General features: G+C 37.6%; 1 protein-coding gene across 2 annotated transcripts in view; it reads right to left on the reverse strand.

Moving 5' to 3' along the window:
- Positions 1–9,712, reverse strand: part of AGXT2 (alanine--glyoxylate aminotransferase 2) — a gene marked incomplete at both ends in the record, with an annotated part of 43,367 nt that extends 33,655 nt beyond the window's left edge. Inside the window, 3 exons of one of the 2 annotated variants that reach the window (XM_081302405.1) lie at positions 1,728–1,912; positions 2,941–3,026; positions 9,625–9,712. In XM_081302405.1, coding sequence (XP_081158531.1) covers positions 1,728–1,912; positions 2,941–3,026; positions 9,625–9,712 — 359 coding nt within the window. Of the gene's footprint in view, positions 1–1,727; positions 1,913–2,940; positions 3,030–9,624 lie in introns of both variants that reach the window. The other variant, XM_081302404.1, reaches the window with a different exon arrangement.
- Between the last annotated feature and the right edge of the window lie 11,620 nt (positions 9,713–21,332).

Consider the following 21,332-nt stretch of genomic DNA (forward strand, 5'->3'; position numbering starts at 1 on the left):
AATGTTTTCTAAGCCTATTTTCTCATGGGATCCTTTTTGACAGAACCACTCCTCTGATCGGTGTTCCATAAATCTCACTTTCAAAAACTATGGAGTGTCAGTAAGCTCTTCAGAAGAGAAATTTGGCAGCAACACTGTTTAGAAAAACATGTTTAAGAGCCACATGAAGGGGATTACTGGCAGTGTGGAGGATAGCCAGGTGGCATGGTGGCCTCCCACCGCAGGAAAGGAAGAGCTCCTAGAACAGGCTTTGTGAGAACAGTGAGAGGGGCCAGCCCAGTAGGAGAGGCATTTCAGTGGAAGAAAAATTGGTCTATGGGGTCGGGTTGGCTATAAAGAATGAAAGGCAGGAAAGGGTCAAAGATAACTTCAATATCCTTGCTTTTAATACTGGGCAAACCCCAGGAACAGTTGAGACATACAGCTGCTATTCATAGGGGCTCCTTAAACAAATAAATATGTGAATAGAAATAGCCTCATGTAGATGATAAATTAATCTTGGAAATGTTGAATTTGAGCTGCTGGTGGGTTATCATGGGATAAAAAATACCCTAGATGATCATGGAAAATATGGGGACATCTTGCTGTCTGCTCTGGGCTCATAGACATATTGTAACTCCGAGAGGGACAAAGGGTGAAGAGGTAGAGGTTCTGTAAGGTAACTGGAAATGTGGTAAATAAATAAGCAGAGAAGGGTCAGATGGAGATCAGAAGTATACAGAGGTCATAAAAGCCAGCAAAAGTGTTAGGACCATAAGGGACAACGTCAACATTATTGGAAGGATTCGGAAATAGGGTTTAAAATTGTTCTCGACTGCATTTTTCTTTACTTCTTTCATACATGTTCATATTGTTTTAAGTTGCATCTGAAAAATCTTTGGATGCTCCTTGGGATGTCATATGGGACTGGTGCCTCCTGAACACAAAAGAGGAGCGAGAAGGTAATGGAGAGGATGAGGGCTGGGTCTGGTGGCAGCACTCACTTGTCACCTCCTGACAGGTGCTGGAGGAGGAGACCCCTGGACTCCTGATTTGATGGAAGGGCTTCAACATATTCAATTTATTTTAGGCCTGCTGCCTTTTTCATTTTCACTTCATACTAGTTTTATTGGCCAGATTGTTAAGGGCAAGGGAGAACAGACCTGAAAATGAGATGCTACACAGGAACCTGCCGAGGGCATGTGTGTGGGTGAGTTGATGATCAAGACTTCAGACAAGCTCAAGACTAACTGCTCCATCTATGCAGCAAGGTTTGCATCTGTCTCTTATTATCCTTTTTTCCCTTATCTGTCTCTCAGTGTCCATGAAGATCCTCAGGATAGAAATTATTTTTCGCCTCTCATCATCCCTCATCCCACACACCTGTCTCCCTTTTGCTCTGAGAGCCACCTGCCCTTCTTTTTCTTTCTGCCCTTTCCTCAATGCACTCCTCTCTTTGAAAACTATGACTAATGAGAAACACACACAGAAATGTACTAATCACATGTTACGGCCACACTGCATGTGTAGTAAGAATGACAAAAACTTGTATTGTCAAGAAATGTGCAGTGTCAAGATTTTTTTTTTTTAACTCAGGAAAGCGTGGGAGTATGTCAGCCACAATCTATGTAATAGATATATATAATTTTGTAACCAGAGTGAGCAAATCAAGAGTTCTAAGTCACTAACATGATTGTTTTTCATATATTCTTCTGGAGTTAAAACCCCAGGATTTTAAAGATACTTACGGGTGGCAGTGACCAACACTGACAGTGACAATCCCAGAAAAGAAATCCAGGTATCTGTTGCCTTCAGAATCAAATAGCCATTCCATGTGTCCCTGGTGCAGGAGCAAGGGCTTCTGGAAAAATGCTGTTGCCACAGGAGAAAGATGCTTCTTGTGGATCTCCAGGATATGATTGTAGGCAAGAGACTGTAGGGAGAGGAGACTAAAATCCCTCTTTTCCTCCCCCCCCCCCCACCCGCAGTCCTTACAAGAGCAACAGCAGGTCAATATGCTGATGCCTCTTCTCTCTTGCGGTTCTCTAGGGAACCAAACACAGCTGCCCTACAGGGGCTCACACCTGGCAGTATTAACCTATTTCCCTTCTTGCAAGAAACGAGTCCTCTTAAGTAGCAGAAATGATTCTCTGTGGTCTTTTGACCCCTTTGTAGAGCAAAACAGGAGAAAGGGACTAGAATTTCTACCTCTCAATGGGAAAGCTTTGAGTTTTGAGTTGATTTTAACTATGGAAAAGGGGGGCACTTTGGAAGTAAATCAATGTCATTTCTGTTGCATTAGGCTTTTTATTTTTAACAACAACAACAACAAAATAAATGGAGTACTGTTAGTGTTAGTGTTTTAATTATAAAACTTTTCTCCCTTGTTTCTCCTCTTTGTAGATTCACCCTGACTGTTGATTCCATAATTTCTGATCTATAATTATTATGTAGACTAAAGGGATTGTTCTCTCTGTGTGTGTGTGTGTGTGTGTGTGTGTGTGTGTGTAAGAGAGAGAGAGAGAGAGAGAGAGAGAGAGAGAGAGAGAGAACCCGCTAGTTGTTAGTCTGACAAGATAGCTGTATAATTTTTGGTGGAGGACTAAAGAAGGTCAGATTATTCATTGCTTTATGAGTTAGAAAAGAAACAAAAAAAAGCAAATGCATGTCGTCATGTTTGTGGATATGTGTGTGTCCCTGCAATATGTATATTGTCACATATGATCTCTTTCTTGTACTCTTTGACACTAGTGCATGCGCATCAGTTCATACACTAGTAATAAATGATGTAAGAAGGTTTGGATGCTCCCAGTGAATAAAAGGATAGACTACCTGGGGTGGGGCTGCTGAGTGGCAGGCAGGGCCATTTGTGTGTGTGTGTGTGTGTCCTTCTTGAAGAAACAACTGAGATCTTCCAAGGGGAACCACCTCTTTGGATTTTCCCAAAGCACTGAGTCTTACCTGGTATTTTTCAGGCAGAAAGTCGCATGGTGGCATTTTGGGTTTTGAATGAAGACCATGCTTGGTTCCAGATATCCAGGAAGCATCTGCTGAAAGTGAAGTGAGTTAGGTCCTCAACTAAACATGACATAGGTCTGTTTGTGACAATCACCTATAGCTACCTGAATCAAGGTCCTTAGGCAATTTTGTTTCCTAGTTTAAAAAAAATCATTTGAATCAGGCTTTAATTTGGATTTAAAAACTAAGTATCTCAATAATAAATCTTCTGGGGCATGGGTAGATATTTCCTCTCATGTCTAGTTCAGAAAGGCTGCAAGGGTACTGGGGGAAGTCTTGGTGTCTCCCACTGCAACCCTCACAGTCTTGGGAAGCCCAAGTCAAACTCCCCCTAGTGGCTCCCACCCACGTGGACTATGATCCTCTCTTAAGTTGGCAAGACCTCTGCTAATGCTGTGTGCCACCAGAGTCCGTCCACTTTGTCAATAAAGGAGTTTCCAGGCTCTGAAAAGCCTACTGCCAGACTCCCAGAGCACAGTGGCTCCTGATAAGTGTGAAATTAATGGCTGTTGGCTCTTCTTATAGGGCAATAGGTGTTAGGCAATGCAGTGTCAACAAATACCTGCAGATAGATCTGGAAGACAAAACCTCCCAAGCAAAAGGCTGACAAACCGCTGTGACAAAGGGAGAAAAGTTGAACATTAAATGTGTGCAACAAAGAGGAAGCTTAGAATTTTTATAGGTGAGCCTAAGGTGGTAAGTTAATTTCCTTAAGGTCACCACGCTAGTTCACTGAAGAATGAGAATGGAACTGCAAGCTCTGGCTCCCAGCCTACTGCTTGCTGTTCCTTGCCACTGGTTGGACACCTTTCACTGGTTGGCCACATTCACACTTTCCTGCCAGCGCAGACTCTGACTTCTCTGTAGCAGTAGGATGGGATAATGGAATCAGAGACAATCATAGCAGAAAGAGGTGTCTGGAGAGCTTGTAAGTGCTCTTGGAGAAGAATGCTCCTAATTGTGAAGATCCAAGATCAATATCAAGATAATTTTGCAGGTAGAAATTGCTGAGGAAGCCATGGTTCTTAAGCAGTGTGAAGGTCTGTGAGCCTGAATGACATGCCCATGTTTTGCATGACCAACTGTGAAGTCACAGTCCTGAGAAACACATTTGGATTTAAAAACAATTGTGCTTTTCAATGAAGTGAACAATTGTGCTTTTCAATGAAGCTGGAAAGGAGCACTTCTGAATGTATTTTCTTTCAAAGAGATCCCACTCACTTTTCAGTTCTAAATAATCACTAATGTCATTAATTTGCTCTTACTTTAAAGCAAGTGGCTTTTAGTTATCTGTGCATAGAAATGACAAAAGAATAGCTTAGGATTTCTGAGAATTTCACCTTTTGAAAAGCTTTTTATTGTGCCTCTCTGCATTAGTTACTCTTCTGAGATGGAAATTTTTTTTTGAGACTTTCTGAGAATTCAAAATCCCTTTACTTTATCTCATTTTCCTATCTGTAAAATTGGAGTTTCCCATTGAAGAAGTTATATGTTCTCTTGACTCCAAGGTTATAGGATTTATGAATGTAGGCTGGTGGAGGAAGAGAGTTGGAAAGACTTGATAAAGAAAGCATGAATTTTAAATGTTCATTCATTCATTCATGCACCCAGGAGATAATCATACGATGGTGGCATGAAGTCTGTAAATAAAATACATGAAATTGTGCCTGAAGAAATGGAGGAAAGAAAGAAAAAAAGAAAGAATGAAAGAAAGGATGAAGGAAGAGAGCAGAAAACAAACAATCAAGGAGAAAAAAATTAGTCAATAAGTAAAATAAATCTATGAAATACTCGAAAAATCTCTTTCCTTTCATACCATCCACTTAATAAACAAAAACTCAAAAATTATTGTAATGATAATGATAATTGATGGCTTAAAAATGAAAATGCTTTAGTTTTTATTGTTTTCCAAAAAAATTTTTAAATCTAAATATCTAGATAAGTATATGCAGTCTTTATTCAAAATAACCTGTGTTTCCAGGATAAGAACTGAGGGTTAATAAAGCTTTTTCTCATATTCTTGGAAATTGTGCAGGTGCCTATGTTCAAGTAGGTATGGGTGTGAAGGGGTTGGGTGGGGGAAGGGATAATTGAGATTTGGGTTAATGCAGTTGAATTCCAGGTCTGTTTCTAAATAGGTATTTTTTCTTTCTTTTTATTGTTTTAACTGATCTGATATTGCCTTTTTAGAATAAACACAAATGACAACTGCTGATTTTCATCCAATTCAACAATTTCTACTTCAGTTCACACATATAGCTCAAGACATTAAAAGAGAATTCAATTCAGGGAATAATATCTCTCTAGTATAACAAAGGTCAATTAGGTTTAATTTCTCAGTTGCTTAATTCTCACAGAGAATTCACAGCAGACCATATTGATTTAATTTTGCTTTCTTTTCCTGAAATCACATCAAAATGGTAAGTAAAACTGTTGGGCAAGATAAATGAGAGAAATCAATTTTTTTTTGTGGGCTTTTGGAAATTTTCAGGGAAATTCTCTTTGTAATGATAAAGATTTTTATAACATCTACAATCAGTTTTCAACTGAGATAGAGTATATTTACCAAGGGCTTCCTCGCCCTCATAAAAAGAATAAGTTTACAAAATGCTTGAAAAACACACAAGGCGTGCAATGTGCTTTATTAAAATGCTAATTATATCTGATTTCTGCCAGCATCTTAGGTAACTACAATGCACTTGTCTCATATGGTATCTTATTTGATACTTAGGATAGTCAAAGAGTTAGGAAAGGCATATTTTTACCATCTACCTGCCTTGGAGCTGAGACAATGACATTAAATGTGAGGCCTTGCCAGTTTTGGGGACCCTCACACGGTTGAGAATCTGAGCTACCTACCTTCCATGGAGGCTTGTTGAAACTGCTGGGGTCCAGAGCTGTGAGGTACAGTGACTGGTTAGAGGAGAATTATTTTTTCTCACACCCTTCTCCTGCACTGGAGCTTCCAGATCCTTTCCCCTTTATAAACAGTCTCTCAGTTGCAGGGGATACTCTCTGTTGCTGCTCTGTATCATCCAGTCCCTGACAAACTCTGTAACACTCTTATTTCTCTGCCCCATTTTATGTATTCAGAGCAAAACACCAGGTAACTGCCTTCCACCAGTGAAATGCTTATCAAGCTATTTCTTCCACGTATTATGGCTACTCCTGCCTGGCCCTCCTTGACCCCTCTTCATGCCCAGTCCTGTCTACCTCCTCAACCTCCTATGGGTGATTTCAGCCCCTTCTCCCTCTTTCTGCTCCTTCTTGTCTTCCTGACACATGCCCTTTTGCTGAAGTTATAGTTGTTCACAAGCAAGAGAGATCTGCCTGATTCTGGACTGCTGGGTCTTCCTTTACCCACTTTGGGAAGTGGGCCTTTTCTGAGATCAGTGAGGGGTACAAGCAGGAAGCCTCCCTTTGGGGCTAATTTTAATTTCTTTTTCTTATGGAAATGGACATTATTTACCATGTATGCACTCTCCTGTGCACCCCTCGTTTGTGAGAGAGAGGACCTATGTTAGGAAAACAGCACCCTGGAGCACATTCCCCACCTACCAAGAAACTATATAAATTTTGCAGCCTTAGCAATTTCAAACAGCACACCAAGAATTTTTTCCATTCTTTATACTGAAGGCAAATTGCTTTTATAACTTTGTAAACATCTTTAGCAAAAAGTGGTTGTACCTATCAAGATAGGCAAGGCTGAATATTTTGTGTATATCAATATCATATAGCAGATATGTGGCTATTACATAATTATGGCTTATTTATTTCTGCATATCTGACAACACTTAACACATGGATGTCTTATCTGCTTCAATCCCTCATTCTATTTTTCTATTCTCTTAACTTGACTTGTTTTTATTCATAGTATGTATCTTTATATTGGATTAAAATATAAAAAATATATATACTTGTTTATCTTGGTTTGCCTGTCTCACCTCTGAAATACACAAGAAAATGGATTTTATCTTGCTCATTGTGGCCATGTCTGCAACAATGTGCATAATAGATGCTCAAGTAATTTGAATGTACATTTTGCACATGGTAGGTGCTCAAGAAGTATGCATTTATTGCAAGTGCTAGTGTTCTGTGCAAGTCCAAGTGTGTGTTTTATGAGTGTGCATTTGGATGAACAAACACAAGCAGAAATATTTATAGGTATAGTAGACAAGCAAGTAGACACAAAGTCCCCAAAACTTTTTGAAAGACTATGTGAAGAATGTGGCATTCATGTCTATGTGGCACAAGTTTACAAGATTATTTCTTTGTAGTATGCTTGGTAGAACTGCATCTAGCAGTTCCCAATGAGTTGATCAGATCTCTAGGCACCAAAAAGTACATGAAAAATGCATAACACCACTACTCATTGGAGAGTTGCAAATCAAACCACCATGAGGTGTCACCTCACCCCAGTTAGAATGACTAGTTTTTAAAACAGCAAGAAATAATAAATACTAGAGAGGATGTAAAGAAAAGGGAATTCTTATCCACTGTTGGTGGGAATGTGAGTATAGCCATTGTGGGAGAACAGTATGGAGGTTTCTCAAAAAACTAAAAATAGAACTACTATATGATCTAGTTGTCATACTTGTGGGTACAAACACAAAGGAAATGTTATCAGCATGTTAAAGAGATACTTGCATACCCATGTTTATTGAGGTACTCTTCACACTAGCCAAGCTATAGAATCAACTGAAATGACCACTGGCAGATGAATAGATTAAAAGAAGGTGGTGTATATACAAATGAATAGCATTTAACCATAAAAAGAATGAAATCCTGTCATTTGCTGCACAATGATTGGGACTAAAGGACATCAAATTAAGTAAAATAATAAAATAAGTTAGATACAGACAAATACTGCACATCATTTCCCCAAACTGCAAGCTAAAAATACTGATATCAAAGAAGAAGAGAGTAGAACAGTGATTACTAGAGGCTGGGAAGGTGGGAAGGAGAAGGAAGGGAGATTGGGGAAAGCGTATCAAAAAACAGACAGGAGGAATGAATTCTGGTGTCCTACAGCACAGTGGGATGAACATAGTCCACCACAGCCTAAATGTCATGAGGAGCTAGGAGAGAGGAGTTCACAGGCTCCAAACAGAAAGAGATGACAAGGAGCTGGAAATGACAATTGTTTTGATCTGATCACTCTAGAATGTGTATATGTGTGGAATTATATGTGTGAATATGTATGACTGTTGTATCAATAAAAAATAAAAATTACAGATTAAAAATAAGAACAACAACAACAACACAAAACCAAAATAAAAACCCTCTCTAGTTACCAAGCCTCACTTGCCATTTCTAAGTCACTGGCTGTTACCATTAGCCCAGCTCAGAGGTTGGGGTAGAAAAGGGGAAAGGGCCAATTGAAGAGAGCATTATCGCTCACTTTGTGAATTACTGGTACTTTCAGCATAATTTTCCCCTTACTGAGCATAAAACTCTGGTATAATTCTAACTCCTTCTGAGAAAATGGGGTTAAATGATGTCCTGGAAAAACCTTATGAATTAGGGAAAAGAGAATTCTAACTCAAAAGAAAGAGTGTGGGTAAAATTGGGCATGGTGGGATCATTTTCATTTGGAGTCAGACAGATCTGGTTTTTAATCTCAAATTGTCACTTCCACGCTTTTGCTTTTGACCACAATTCTTCTTATTTTTTGTTCTTCTGTCTCCTCATCTGTGGAATGGGTTTATGGTATTTACTGACCAGATTTTGTGAAGGTGAAAAAAAATAATATGTTGAAATCATCAGGCAGATATTCACAAAATTGCAATTGTGGGGTGGGGGTGTGAAAAAGGAGAGGAAGCAAGGAGAGAGAAACAGGAAAGACCAGGGAAAAATGAATACAAAATTGACCATCATGGAGAATGGAAAATGGTCCCCTTTGACTGTTTGGGGCATGTGGGGCACAAGATGCTACTCTGGCATAGAAACATACAGACAGCTGCTTAAGCTTGTGTTTGCAAGAAGCAAGTGGTTAGGATGTAGTGGGGTTCTAAGGAATCAAGATCCATGTGAAAATCACCAGCACGTAGGATAGAATTCCACCAATGTCTGGCTGCCTCAGGTCTTCTCACATTTACTGTTTCTGCTGCAGAAAGAAGAGAGTCTGAGCAGAAGGGGAGAGCCTGGGGTCTGGTCCTGGTGTGCCTGGGTGACTCTGGGCAAATTTACTGCATTTCTGAGTCTCCTTGTCAGTAATAGGGTGGCTGTGGGGTGAGGGCACCTCCTAGGGGCAAGGTAAAAATTTGTGAGGATATGTCTTTAAAATGGTCATCCCTGGGCATCTATATATTGAATTTAATGCTTTAGTTTGAATTGCTTTCCCTTGATTACTTCTTTACAATACATCTAAGATAGCATGCCATTCTCACTTTGACATTGTGTATAGTCAGGTTTTATTATCCATGGATTTCATTTCAGAACAGAGGGGCCATTAGAAAATATTGTCTATGGAAAGGGGACACGGCATAAGACAGGATTGGAAATCACTGTTACATGCTCACTTTCTAAGACCCCATCCAGCTCTAACATTCCCAATTCCCAGACAACAGACTCCAGAGTTTGTGCCTTCCCTTCTTGCTGACCCATATCCCCATGGTTTCCACTCACGGCTCAGGGAGGGACACAACTTGGAGGTCCTGGGAGAGGAGGTCTCCAGGCACAAGGCTCTCTGCAGATGTCTCCAGGCTGAAGTCATTTCTCCCAGGCAGAAAGCAAACTCCTGTGGAAGCAAGTCAGTGGGAGAATGGGCTCCAGCTGCACACTGACCAGCTGGACTTTGAGATTAGGAGGGGGATGAGGCTCTAGAAGGGGAGTCCTGGGCTGGTGACTGCCAATGGCCTTGGGTTAGCTCCAGGGCTTGTCATCGCCTGCAGTAGTGCCTCAAGAGAGGAGAAATAGGGAAAGTGGTGGGGGAGGTAGAGGGAGGAGGGGGGAGAGTAAGAGAGGGAGGAAAGGAGAAGGGAGGGAGGGGAGGAGGGGGAGAGTGAGAGAGAGGGAGGAAAGGGGAAGGGGAGAGGGGAGGAGGGGAGAGTGAGAGGGAGGAAAGGGGAAGGGGGAGGGGAGGAGGGAGATGGAAGAGAGAGGAGGCTAGGCCAGGTGGTTCAACAAAGCAAAGGTTGTTTGGACTTGTTTTGTTTGTCCTATATTCCAGCTGGTTCTCATTAGGTCAAGCTTCTCTCTGCAGGAGGCTGGTGATGGGTGCTGGATGAAGATCAGGATGTATTTGAAGGGTCTAGAAATTGAGAAATCAGGGAGGTCAATAAGAGTGCCAGGAAGAGGATCTCTAGAAAGTGAATGAATAAAGAAATTGGTTTGGGGGTCTTAGAGAAAAGAGAAAAGAGTAATGGGGAAGGAAGCATTCAAAGGGAGAGAGGACAGGGTACCAAATAGCCTAGTAAGGACCTGGTATATATGGATCCTCTTAATTGCCTGAATGAGGCAAGGGGTTGAGAACTGGGGAGTTACGGTGCTTTATTTCTATGATATTTTTAGTGTTTTAATTTACCATTCATCACTCTGGCCTCTTTCTAACTCCAATCTCCATAGGCAACTATTTAGTGGGTTTATATCTTTCTGTTGGCATCTATTCTTGGAAAATGTGCATTGCTTGGAGTGAATGCACTTTCAATTTATGCAATATATCATCTTTGTCCTTTCCTCCCTACCCAACTCAGAGCCATGTTTTTAAGATGTAACCAGGTTGCTATGAGTTCATCTCTCTGAGGTTTCCAATTATTTCAAAAAATGAGAGTCAATTCATTTTGCCTGGCACACTTAAGGGGGATAGTGACAAGGTAATTGGATCTAGAGGGGAGAAGGAAGTGGGGAGGGATAGACCCTGTTGATCTTGCAGAAAGAACAATTGACTTGGTTATATTCTTTACCAACACCTGGGAAACAAACTTTTTACCCCAAGTGCCCACAGAAGATGGGGGCAGTAGGTAAGCACAGAGAGCATTTTAAATTCAATGTGAATTGTCTCCCTTTGCCTGAACTTCCTACTCCCAGCCCATTCTGCTTTGGGGGTTGTGTGATCAGGCTGGTCAACTCCTGCAGGAGTGACCCAGGTCAGTGAGGCCAAAGGACATAGCCTCTCTCTGGGAAGCACAGTCTGTCAGGCTGTTAGACTGTGGGGAGCAGACTTTGAGTTCCTGAAGTCTGGTGTGAGCTGTTGAGCTCTCCTGGGCTTTGGTGTTTGGTGAGGGCCTGTTTCTCATGGAGGTCACTTTTGAATGTCCTCACATAACAGATGGAGCAAGCAGCTTGCTAGGGCCTCTAGGTAAGGGTAAGAATCTCATGGATGAGAATGCCATCCTCCCCCAAGAACCCCTCAGTACCACCACTTCGAAGGTTAGGATTTCAACATGTAAATTTAGGGGGATATATACATTCAGATCATAGTAGCCACTATTCAAATATTTCTCCTGCTCTCTTCTTTCTTTTCCTTCTGATAATTCAATCACACATATATTACCCCTTGTGAAATCATCTCACAGTTCTTTGAGGTTCTGTTATGAGGGTTTTTTTGTCTCCTCTTTTTTCTCTTATGCATTTCTTCTTGGGAAGTTTCTGCGAGTTTTTAAACTTAACAAATCTTTCCTCAGCCACATCATCTTCTGATGAGCCCATCAAAGTTCTTCTTCCTGTTACAGAATTTATGATTACTTGCATGTACTGTAGGTTCTTTCTTGGAATGTCTATCTTTCTGCCTATATTGCTCATCTGTATAACATTGTGTATTTTTTCCATTGGAGCTTTTAATTTAGTAATCATACTTATTCTATATTGATAATTGCAATACCTGTGTCATATCTGAGTTTGCAGCTGGTGCTTATTTTTTCTCTTCAGACTGTGTTTTTTTTCCCCAACATTTTATCATCCCTTGTAATTGTTTGATAAAAGCTGATCATGTTGTATTTGATAATAGCATCTAAGGCAAATAAACCTTTTTGGGTGAGATTTTATGTTAATCTGGTTAGGAATCAGGCAATATTTAGTGCTTGCTCCAACTGTAGGTGCTGCAGGATTTAACTTCTAGTTTCTTTGCTTTTGTATCCCCTGTTGTCTTTGAGGTTCCCTAAAACTTCCTCCTTAAAATGAATTGGGGTCATAATGGAATGAAATTAGAAATCAATGATAATATAAAAAAATAAAAGCTACTCCGACACCTGGAAACTAAATAATATGCTACTGAATGAACAATGGGTTGCAGAAGACATCAAGGAGGAGATTAAAAAAATGTTTGGAGGTTAATGAGAACACAGATACAACATATCAAAATCTCTGGGACACTATGAAGGTAGTTCTAAGAGGAAAGTTCATTGCATGGAGTTCATTCCTTAAAAGAAGAAGAAGTCAACAAACAAATGACTTAATATTATCATATCTCAAAGCCCTAGAAAAAGAAGAAATCTACACCAAAAGCAGAAGAGAGAAAATAATCAAAATCAGAGCTGAAATCAATGAAATTGAAACAATTGAAAATATTGACAAAACAAAAAGTTGATTCTTTGAAATAAATAAATAAAATTGACAGACCCTTAGCCATGCTAACAAAGAAAAGGAGAGAGAAAACTCAAATTGCTGACATACATGATGAAAAAGGAAATATCATGACAGACACTACAGAAATACAGAAGATAATTAGAAATTATTTTGAAAACTTGTACTCCAATAAAATAGAAATATTGAAGGCATCAAAAAATTTCTAAAGTCATATAATTTGCCCAAAGTGAATCAGGATGATGTACACAATTTAAACATAAATCTCAAGTGGCAAAACAGAAGATACCATCAGAAAGAAGTCTACCAACCAAGAAAAGCCCAGGTCTGGACGGATACACAGCTGAGTTCTACAAGACCTTTGAAGAAGAACTAATACCAATACTCTCCAATTTATTTAAGGAAATAGAAAAAGAGGGAGCATTTCCAAACTCATTCTATGAGGCCAATATCACCCTAATTCCAAAACCAGGCAAAGACACATCAAAAACAAACAAACAAACAAACAAAAAACTTCAGACCAATATCTCTAATGAACATAGATGCAAAAATTCTCATTAAAATTCTGGCAAATTGAATAAAAAACATATCAAAAAGATCGTGCATCACGATCAAGTGGGATTCATCCCAGGGATGCAAGGTTGGTTCAACATATGGAAATCAATAAATGTAATTCATCAATAGACTTAAAGATAAGAAGCATATGATCATCTCAATAGATGCAGAAAAATCATTTGACAAAATACAGCACCCCTTCATGTTCAAAACACTAGAAAGATTAGGGATAACAGGAACATATCTCAACATCATAAAGGTTATCTACGCTAAGCCCCAGGCCAACATCATTCTAAAGAAAAATTGAAGGCATTCCCTCTAAAAACTGGCATAAAGAAATTTCTAAAGTCATATAATTTGCCCAAAGTGAATCAGGATGATATACATAATTTAAACATATAAATTTTAAGTGGCGAAATAGAAGATGCCATCAGACAGGGATGCCCTCTTTCTCCATTTAACATAGTTCTTGAAACACTGGCCAGTGCAATTAGACAGATGAAAGAAATTAAAGTGATACACATAGGAAAAGAAGAACTCAAAATGGCACTTTTGCTGATGATATGATTCTATAACTAGAAGACCCTAAAAGTTCCACCGAAAACTTCTAGGATTAGTAAATGAATTCAGCAAAGAAGCAGGATATAAAATCAACACCTATAAATCAAATGCATTTCTGTGTATCAGTGACAAATCCTCAGAAAGGGAAATGAGAAAAATTACCCCATTTACAATAGCCTCAAAACAAACAAACAAACAAAACTTAGGAATCAATGGAAGAGGTGAACGATCTATGTAATGCTAAAGAATGCTAAAGAAAGAAATCAAAGAAGACCTCAGAAGATGAAAAGATCTTCCTTGCTCTTGGATAGGCATAATTAATATTATAAAAATGACCACACTACCAAAAGCACTATACAGATTTAATGCAATTCCAGTCAAAATTACAATGACATTACTCATAGAAATAGAAAAAGCAATCATGGAATTCATCTGGAAAAATAAGAGACCCAGAATAGCTAAAGCAACCCTTAGCAAGAAGAACGAAGCAGGTGCCATCACTATCCCAGACCTTAAACTATACTACAGAGCAATAGTAACAAAAAAAGCATGGTATTGGCTCTAAAACAGACTGGTAGACCAATGGTACAGAATAGAGGACGCAGAGACCAATCCAGAAAATTACAATATATTATATTAGACAAAGGTGCCAAAAACATGCACTGGAGAAAAGATAGCCTCTTCAACAAATGGTGCTGGGAAAACTGGAAATCCATATGCAACAAAATGAAATTAAACTCCTATCTCTCACCATGTACAAAACTCAACTCAAAATTGATCAAGAACCTAGGAATTAAACCAGAGACCCTGCTTCTAATAGAAGAAAACATAGGTCCTAATCTCTATCATGTGGGATTAGGCCCCAACTTCCTTAATAAGACTCCTTTGGCTCAAGAATTAAAATCAAGAATCAATAAATGGGATGGATCCAAACTAAAAAGTCTCTTCTCAGCAAAAGAAACAATCTGTGAGGTGAATAGAGAGCCTACATCTTGGGAGCAAATCTTTACCCCTCACACATCAGATAGAGCACTAATTTCTAAGGTATATAAAGAACTCAAAAAGCTAAGCACCAAAAAAGCAAATAATTCAATCAATAAATGGGCCAAGCACCTGAACAGACACTTCTCAGAAGATGATATACAATCAGTCAACAAATATATGAAAAAATGTTCATCATCTCTAGCAATTAGAGAAATGCAAATCAAAACTGCTCTAAGATACTATCTCACTCCAGTCAGAATGGCAACTATTATGAAGACAAACAACAATAATGCTGGCGAGGATGTGGTATGCTCATACATTACTGGTGGGACTGCAAATTGGTGCAGCCAATATGGAAAGCAGTATGGAGATTTCTTGGAAAATTGGGACTGGAACCACCATTTGACCCAGATATTCTTCTCCTCTGTCTAAATCCAAATGACTTAAAAACAGCATACTACACAACCACATCAATGTTTACAGTAGCACAGTTCATAATAGCTAATCTGTGGAACCAATCTAGACTCCCTTCAATAGATGAATAAAAATGTGGCATATATATTACTCAGCAATAAAAGAGAATAAAATCATGGCATTTGCAAGTAAATGGATGGAGTTAGAGAAGATAATGCTAAGTGAATTTAGCCAATCTCAAAAAACCAAATGCCAAATGTTTTCTCTGATATAAGGAGTTTGATTCATAGTGGGATAAGGAGGGGGAGCATGGGAGGAATAGATGAACTCTAGATAGGGTAGAGGAGTGGTAGGGGGAAAGGAGGGGGCAAGGGGTTAGAAATGATGGTGGAATGTGATGGACATTATTATCCAAAGTACATGTATGAAGACACAAATTTGTATAGAACCAGAGATATGAAAAATTGTGCTCTATATGTGTAATAAGAATTGTAATGCATTTCACTGTCATATATAAATAAAATATTAATTAAAAAAATTTTTTAAAATGGAGTCAGTAGCTCTTTTAGCTATAAACCACCATTATTATAACTAAAGACCTAAAATGGGACTAGTCTCAGTGTTTAGTGGGTCTGTGTCTCTGGACTGTGACCTTCAGAAATGTTTGTCTGATAGTACAACTTAAAAACAAAACAATATAAAGCAAAACATTCCTGTTCCTTCCTTCTTTCCTGGAATCAAGGTATTTCTTTGAATACTTTGGATTTTCTACTTTGGGCGAGAAAACAGACTAGAAGGGCCTAGTGCAGGAAGAATGCCCTTCCCAACATAGGGCAAAGACATTTCCCTTGAAGAATACATCCTTGCTAAAGTGAAGGCTCTGAGCATGTTGCATAATGGTGATTACTCTTTTTTTTTTTTTTGGCCAGAGTGAAGAAGCTATCTTCATCTTCACGATCTGGTGATGTTCCATAAGGTTTGGGGGTCCCCTGACCTTGGCAACTAGAGAGTTCTTATTTTCATGCTAGTAATTTTTCTTAAGTTACTATTTAAGTGCTCTTACTATTTATGGCCTCGGTGGCTTCCCTTTCTGGTAAGCAGATCTTGTCTGCAACTTAACATTTGCCTGTCTCTAGATTTCAGAGTCATAATTCATTTTGAAACTTCACTTTTCTGGTGGCTCCAAGAAAAGTCATTGATTTTAATTTATCCATCTTCTTCTTATTGCAATAATGGGAGTGATAAATTTCAAGCTCTTTTCATGTTGAAATTGAAACTGGAAGACTCTCTATATTTTATTTACCAAGTCCCTATTCATGGGTAGCTAGATTTTCTCTAACATCCTAGGACATAGAATTGTGTGTACCTGACTAATTATTTTTTCTTTAAGTTCTTTCAAGAAGCATCCTTAGGTCAAAATTTGTAAACATTTTAAATGCACCCTAGTAAGATGGCATCAATTTATAGTTCAACTAATATTATAAAAAAACTGTTTTCCAAGATGTTCATTCTTTTGACCTATATAGAATTATATGATATGCATTGAATCTGAAAATTGGGATGAGGAGAAAATTTAAATTTCATCTAGATCTTAATTCTCAGCCTACTTGGAATATCAGTTCCAAGTCTTACCCAAGGTTCACAGTAAAATTCCAATTATCTCTTTAGTTATAAGGAAATATAAGAGGCTGAATCTCTTCACTTGTTTCTTCTTTGGGCTGGTCAAGTATATAATTTGCTCCTTGTCATATAAGATCAGAGATGAGGAACTATCTCAGTTTACACAAATGGTAAATAAGAGGAGCAGAGTTTTCATTGTTTTCTATCCCTTGAAGTTCTCTGTTTCTCAGAGATTGAATAACTTTGAAGGCTCAGAATATATTTCTTCACTCAGGAAAATTTTGGGGTTTGTCCTTTAAAAATATTTTCAACTGGGAAAGCATTGTTATGTTAATAATTGAAGGGGAGAATTTTTACATACAGGTTAATCAGTGGTTTATTAGTTGAGTCCTGAACATAACTGAACTTTGCTTTTTTGCCTGTAGGCCTTCTGCCCATAAAAGTGCAGGATTCAGTTAAGACTTTAGAAGGGTAAACAACTGTCTTTTCAAATTGTTCATCTTCTAATTCATTTAGGAGTTGTAGAATTGAAGGAAAGGATTAAAAAAAAGAAAAAAAAAGAATTTCAGGTAAAATGTAATTTACATGAAACCTCATTATAGTTATTCCATTTCAAAATAGACTATGAAGAATGGTGTGCATGGGGCATTCAGATTGAGATTGACAGGTGTGTAAGAAGAGAATAACCAAGTGGAGATGTGATTCAGAAACTGTACCTATTAAGGTTCATGCAACACCCATTTTATTGAAACATGGTGCAAAATCCAAGTCCTCCCATTTATTCATTATGACTGAACAAAAGTCTCATGAGAATACCTGGACTTATTACCTTGTAAAAAGCCATCTGGGACACATAGGGCTACATGGATTTCATTAGCTTTCCCACTGGATTTTAGTTCCCAGGAGGGCTTAGAGTGCATCCATATTGCTTGCTATATTCTAACACAGTGTTTAACACACAATGCTTAAGTTTTGTTCAATAATGGCTATGGCAGATGCCTGATGAAAATTGTTATTGAGGAAGATTTGTATTTAGAAGGGAAATGTGACAAATTCAAATGAATTTCTCTTGGATAGAATATATGGCAGAAATTTTTTTTGAAGCTAAGCCCATCTTAGCAGTTGAACAGCTAAATTCTCCAGTGGTTCATATTTTTGAACTTTACAACCAATGCACAATTATTTCTTCCAATCACAGCAGGATGGGATTTCTTAGAGCTTGGCTATGACTGGGGTTATCTCTTCATGAGGAAAGAGCTGCCCTTACCACTTGTGGCCCTCAGGCACAGTGAGTTATCTGACAAGGATCTTTAGTTGTTTCCAGTTCTTATTAAAGAATTGGCTGTTGTGAATTGTGCTGCCATAAACATTGATGTGGCTGTGTCCTTTGGGTATAGACTAAGGAGTAGGATAGCTGGGTCAAATGGTGTTTTCATTCCCAGTTTTCCAAGGATTCTCCGTTCTGCTTTCCATATTGGCTGCACCAATTTGCAGTCCCACCAGCAATGTATGAGTGTACCTTTTTCCCCACATCTTTGCCAACACTTATTGTTGTTTGTATTCATAATAGCTGCCATTCTGACTGGAGTGAGATGAAATCTTACAGTAGTTCTGATTTGCACTTAGATGCCCTTCAATAGATGAATAGATAAAGAAAATGTGGCATATATACACGATGGAATATTATTCAGCATCGAAAGAGAATAAAATCATGGCATTTGCAGGTAAATGGATGAAGCTGGAGAATAGAATGCTAAGTGAAATTAGCCAATCCCAAAAACCCAAAATGCTGAGTGATTTCTCTGATTTAAGGATTCTGATCTATAATATGCTGTGCGGGGAGAATGGGAGGATTAAATGAATTCTAGATAGGACAAAGGGGAAAGGGGGAGGGTCATGGATAGGGAGGGGTCATAGGGGTAGGAAAGATGGTGGAATTCGATGGTCATCATTACCCTAAGTACATGTAAGAAGACACGAAGGATGTGACTCTACTTTATGTACAACCAGAGATATGAAAAATTGTGCTCTATATGTGTTATATGAATTGTAATGCATTCTGTTGTCATATATAACAAATCAAAATTTAAAAAGAATTGGCTGATTTAAAAATTCAGATTAAAGAAGAAAAATAAAGGAAGGGTGCATCAAATCAGAAAAGGAGAATTGTCTAATCACCCAAAGGATAACATTCTTAACTAGAAAGAGAAAACCATCTAGCTACATGCAGTTCATAGAGCACACCTAAAATATGATGACATAGAACAACTGAAAGTAAAGGAACAGAGATTTCCCACCCCAAAGAAGTTGCATTAACAATGTTAGTATCAGAAAAAAGTGAATTTTGTGACAAACAGAATCATTAAGGATAGAAACAATTATATTTAACAATAAAAAAATAATTCATTAGGAGTGTTCAATATCTAAGTCTATATTTATCTAACAATATATTCACAAAGTATATAAAACAAAACTGATAGAATTGTAAGAAATAGGAATTTCCACAATCCTAGAATATTTTAACTTGCCTAAATCACCTGAGGAAATTCTATCTCAAGCAGCAAAAAAATGAATATCATAAATGCAAAAATTCTAAAGAAAATTTTAGCAAATTGCAAAAGTACATCATGAAAAAGTGAAGTTTTTTTCAAGAATGCAATTTAACCATAAAAATATTCTCTAAAGTAATTCTGTATAATTAAATTAACACATTAATTAATTAACAGTGAAAAGCCATGTGATCATTTTGATAGATGTAGAAAAAATTATAGGAACTTTTAACACCAATTCATTAGAAGAAACTATTAGCAAACAAAGAACTTATATTAAGGCATTTCCTTAATATAAGTAAGGGTATGCGTAAACACCCACATGATGCATTACACTTAATAGTGAACATTTAGCAGCATTCTCTTTAAAGTCAAGAGCAAGAAAGAATGACTCTTCTGTTACTCTGCTTCTATTCAACACTGTTCTCAAAGGGCTATCCTAAGAAATAGATGAAGAAAGAGAAGAATGATAAACAAAAAATATCTAAGTTGTTACTTTCTGATAACATAATTGTAAATATGGACAAACCTAAGAAATTATACAAATTATAAGAACTAATTATTGGGGTTCAATAAAGTTGCAGCATGAAAAATTAATATTAAAAAACCAGTGGATGTTTTTACAGATCAGCAACAACTGCTTAGAATAAGACAGTTTTTGAAAAGATGGCATTTACAATAACAACAAAAATTACATAGTACCTAGGAATGAATCTAGTACAACACATAGAAACATTAATGAAGAGTAACACAAATTTTTATTGAAGACCAATATAAATAATGTGATTGATATACCATGTTCATGACTAGAAAGACATAATGTTATAAATATGTAACTTCTCTTGAGATTAATACATAAATTTAATACCAGACAATCTAGTTTCCAGCACAAGTTTTTAAGAAACTGTATCAGCTTGTCTCAAAATGCACATGATGAGTAAGTAGGTAAAAACAGAATAATTTTGAGGAAGGGTATGATGATATGGGAATTAATCTACCAGGTAGCAAGTCCTTGCAAAAGATATGATAATAAAATAGTGGAGTACAAGAGCAGGGATAGATAGACAAACCAGAAAAAGAAGCCCCATATGTGGAATATGGGGCTTATTCCACATATGTGGAATCCCAGAAAGTTCTCATAAAAGGTAAGCAGATAAAGGGTGAGATACTCAAATACAAGAAATGAAAATTAAAATAAAAACAGCGTATCATTTTATGTTCATCAAATTGTCAAAAATAAAAAGATCTAGACAGCGCTAAGTAATGACAAAGATGGGGAGAAATGGAAAATATACACTCATGGCAGGGGTGTCCAATTGTACAACTACCTTGGAGAGAGAGCGATTAGTCAATATTTAGGAATGGCTAAGGTATGTCATTATACAACCCAACAATGCTACCTCTGGGTTTATATCTTGGAGAAATGAAATCTTCATAGGAATGCTCATTACAAGCATTTAAAATAGTGGAAATAAAAAGTTGATTCATATAACATTAATAAATAAATTGTGTACACGTATGTGTACACCCAGCAGATAGAAAGAACAAACTGAAGTTATTTGTGCCTCATAAACCTAATGCTGCATGGAAATAAATCAAGGTTCATAATAAGTACAATAGTAAAATTCATAAACATTCCATATAATTAATTATATATATTATGTATGGATACAGAGTTATAGTTAGGAGGTGAATGCATTTTAAAAATAGACAGGAAGGCTATACATCAAGGAAAATAGAATTTGTTGAGGGATATAAATTACATACCCATGATGTTTCATTTGTTAAAAAGATATGGAACAGATAAGGAAAATATTAATATTTATGAAACTTGATGTTCATAAATAGATCTTTGCTATGATTTTAGTGTAATTTTCAAGTGTTTATGAAATAGTCTAGGCAACAGATGAAAGATCATAAAAGAGGATTAAATCACAGTTGGAGTTTGAAGTGAAGATGCAGAGTAATTCTAGGTAGAAAGAAGTGAACAACAACCAAAAAAGTCAGTCTTTGGCACTGAGATTTGAGGCTATAGCTTTATTTAGGGAAGTTGATTGTAACTTGGTTTTGGAAACTTTCCTTTTGATTGTTCTTGGTTACTCCCAGGAGAAGATCCAAGGAATTTCTGGG

This window comes from Spermophilus citellus (genome assembly GCF_964194105.1).
Source record: "Spermophilus citellus genome assembly, chromosome: 1".
Classification (NCBI taxonomy): domain Eukaryota; kingdom Metazoa; phylum Chordata; class Mammalia; order Rodentia; family Sciuridae; genus Spermophilus; species Spermophilus citellus.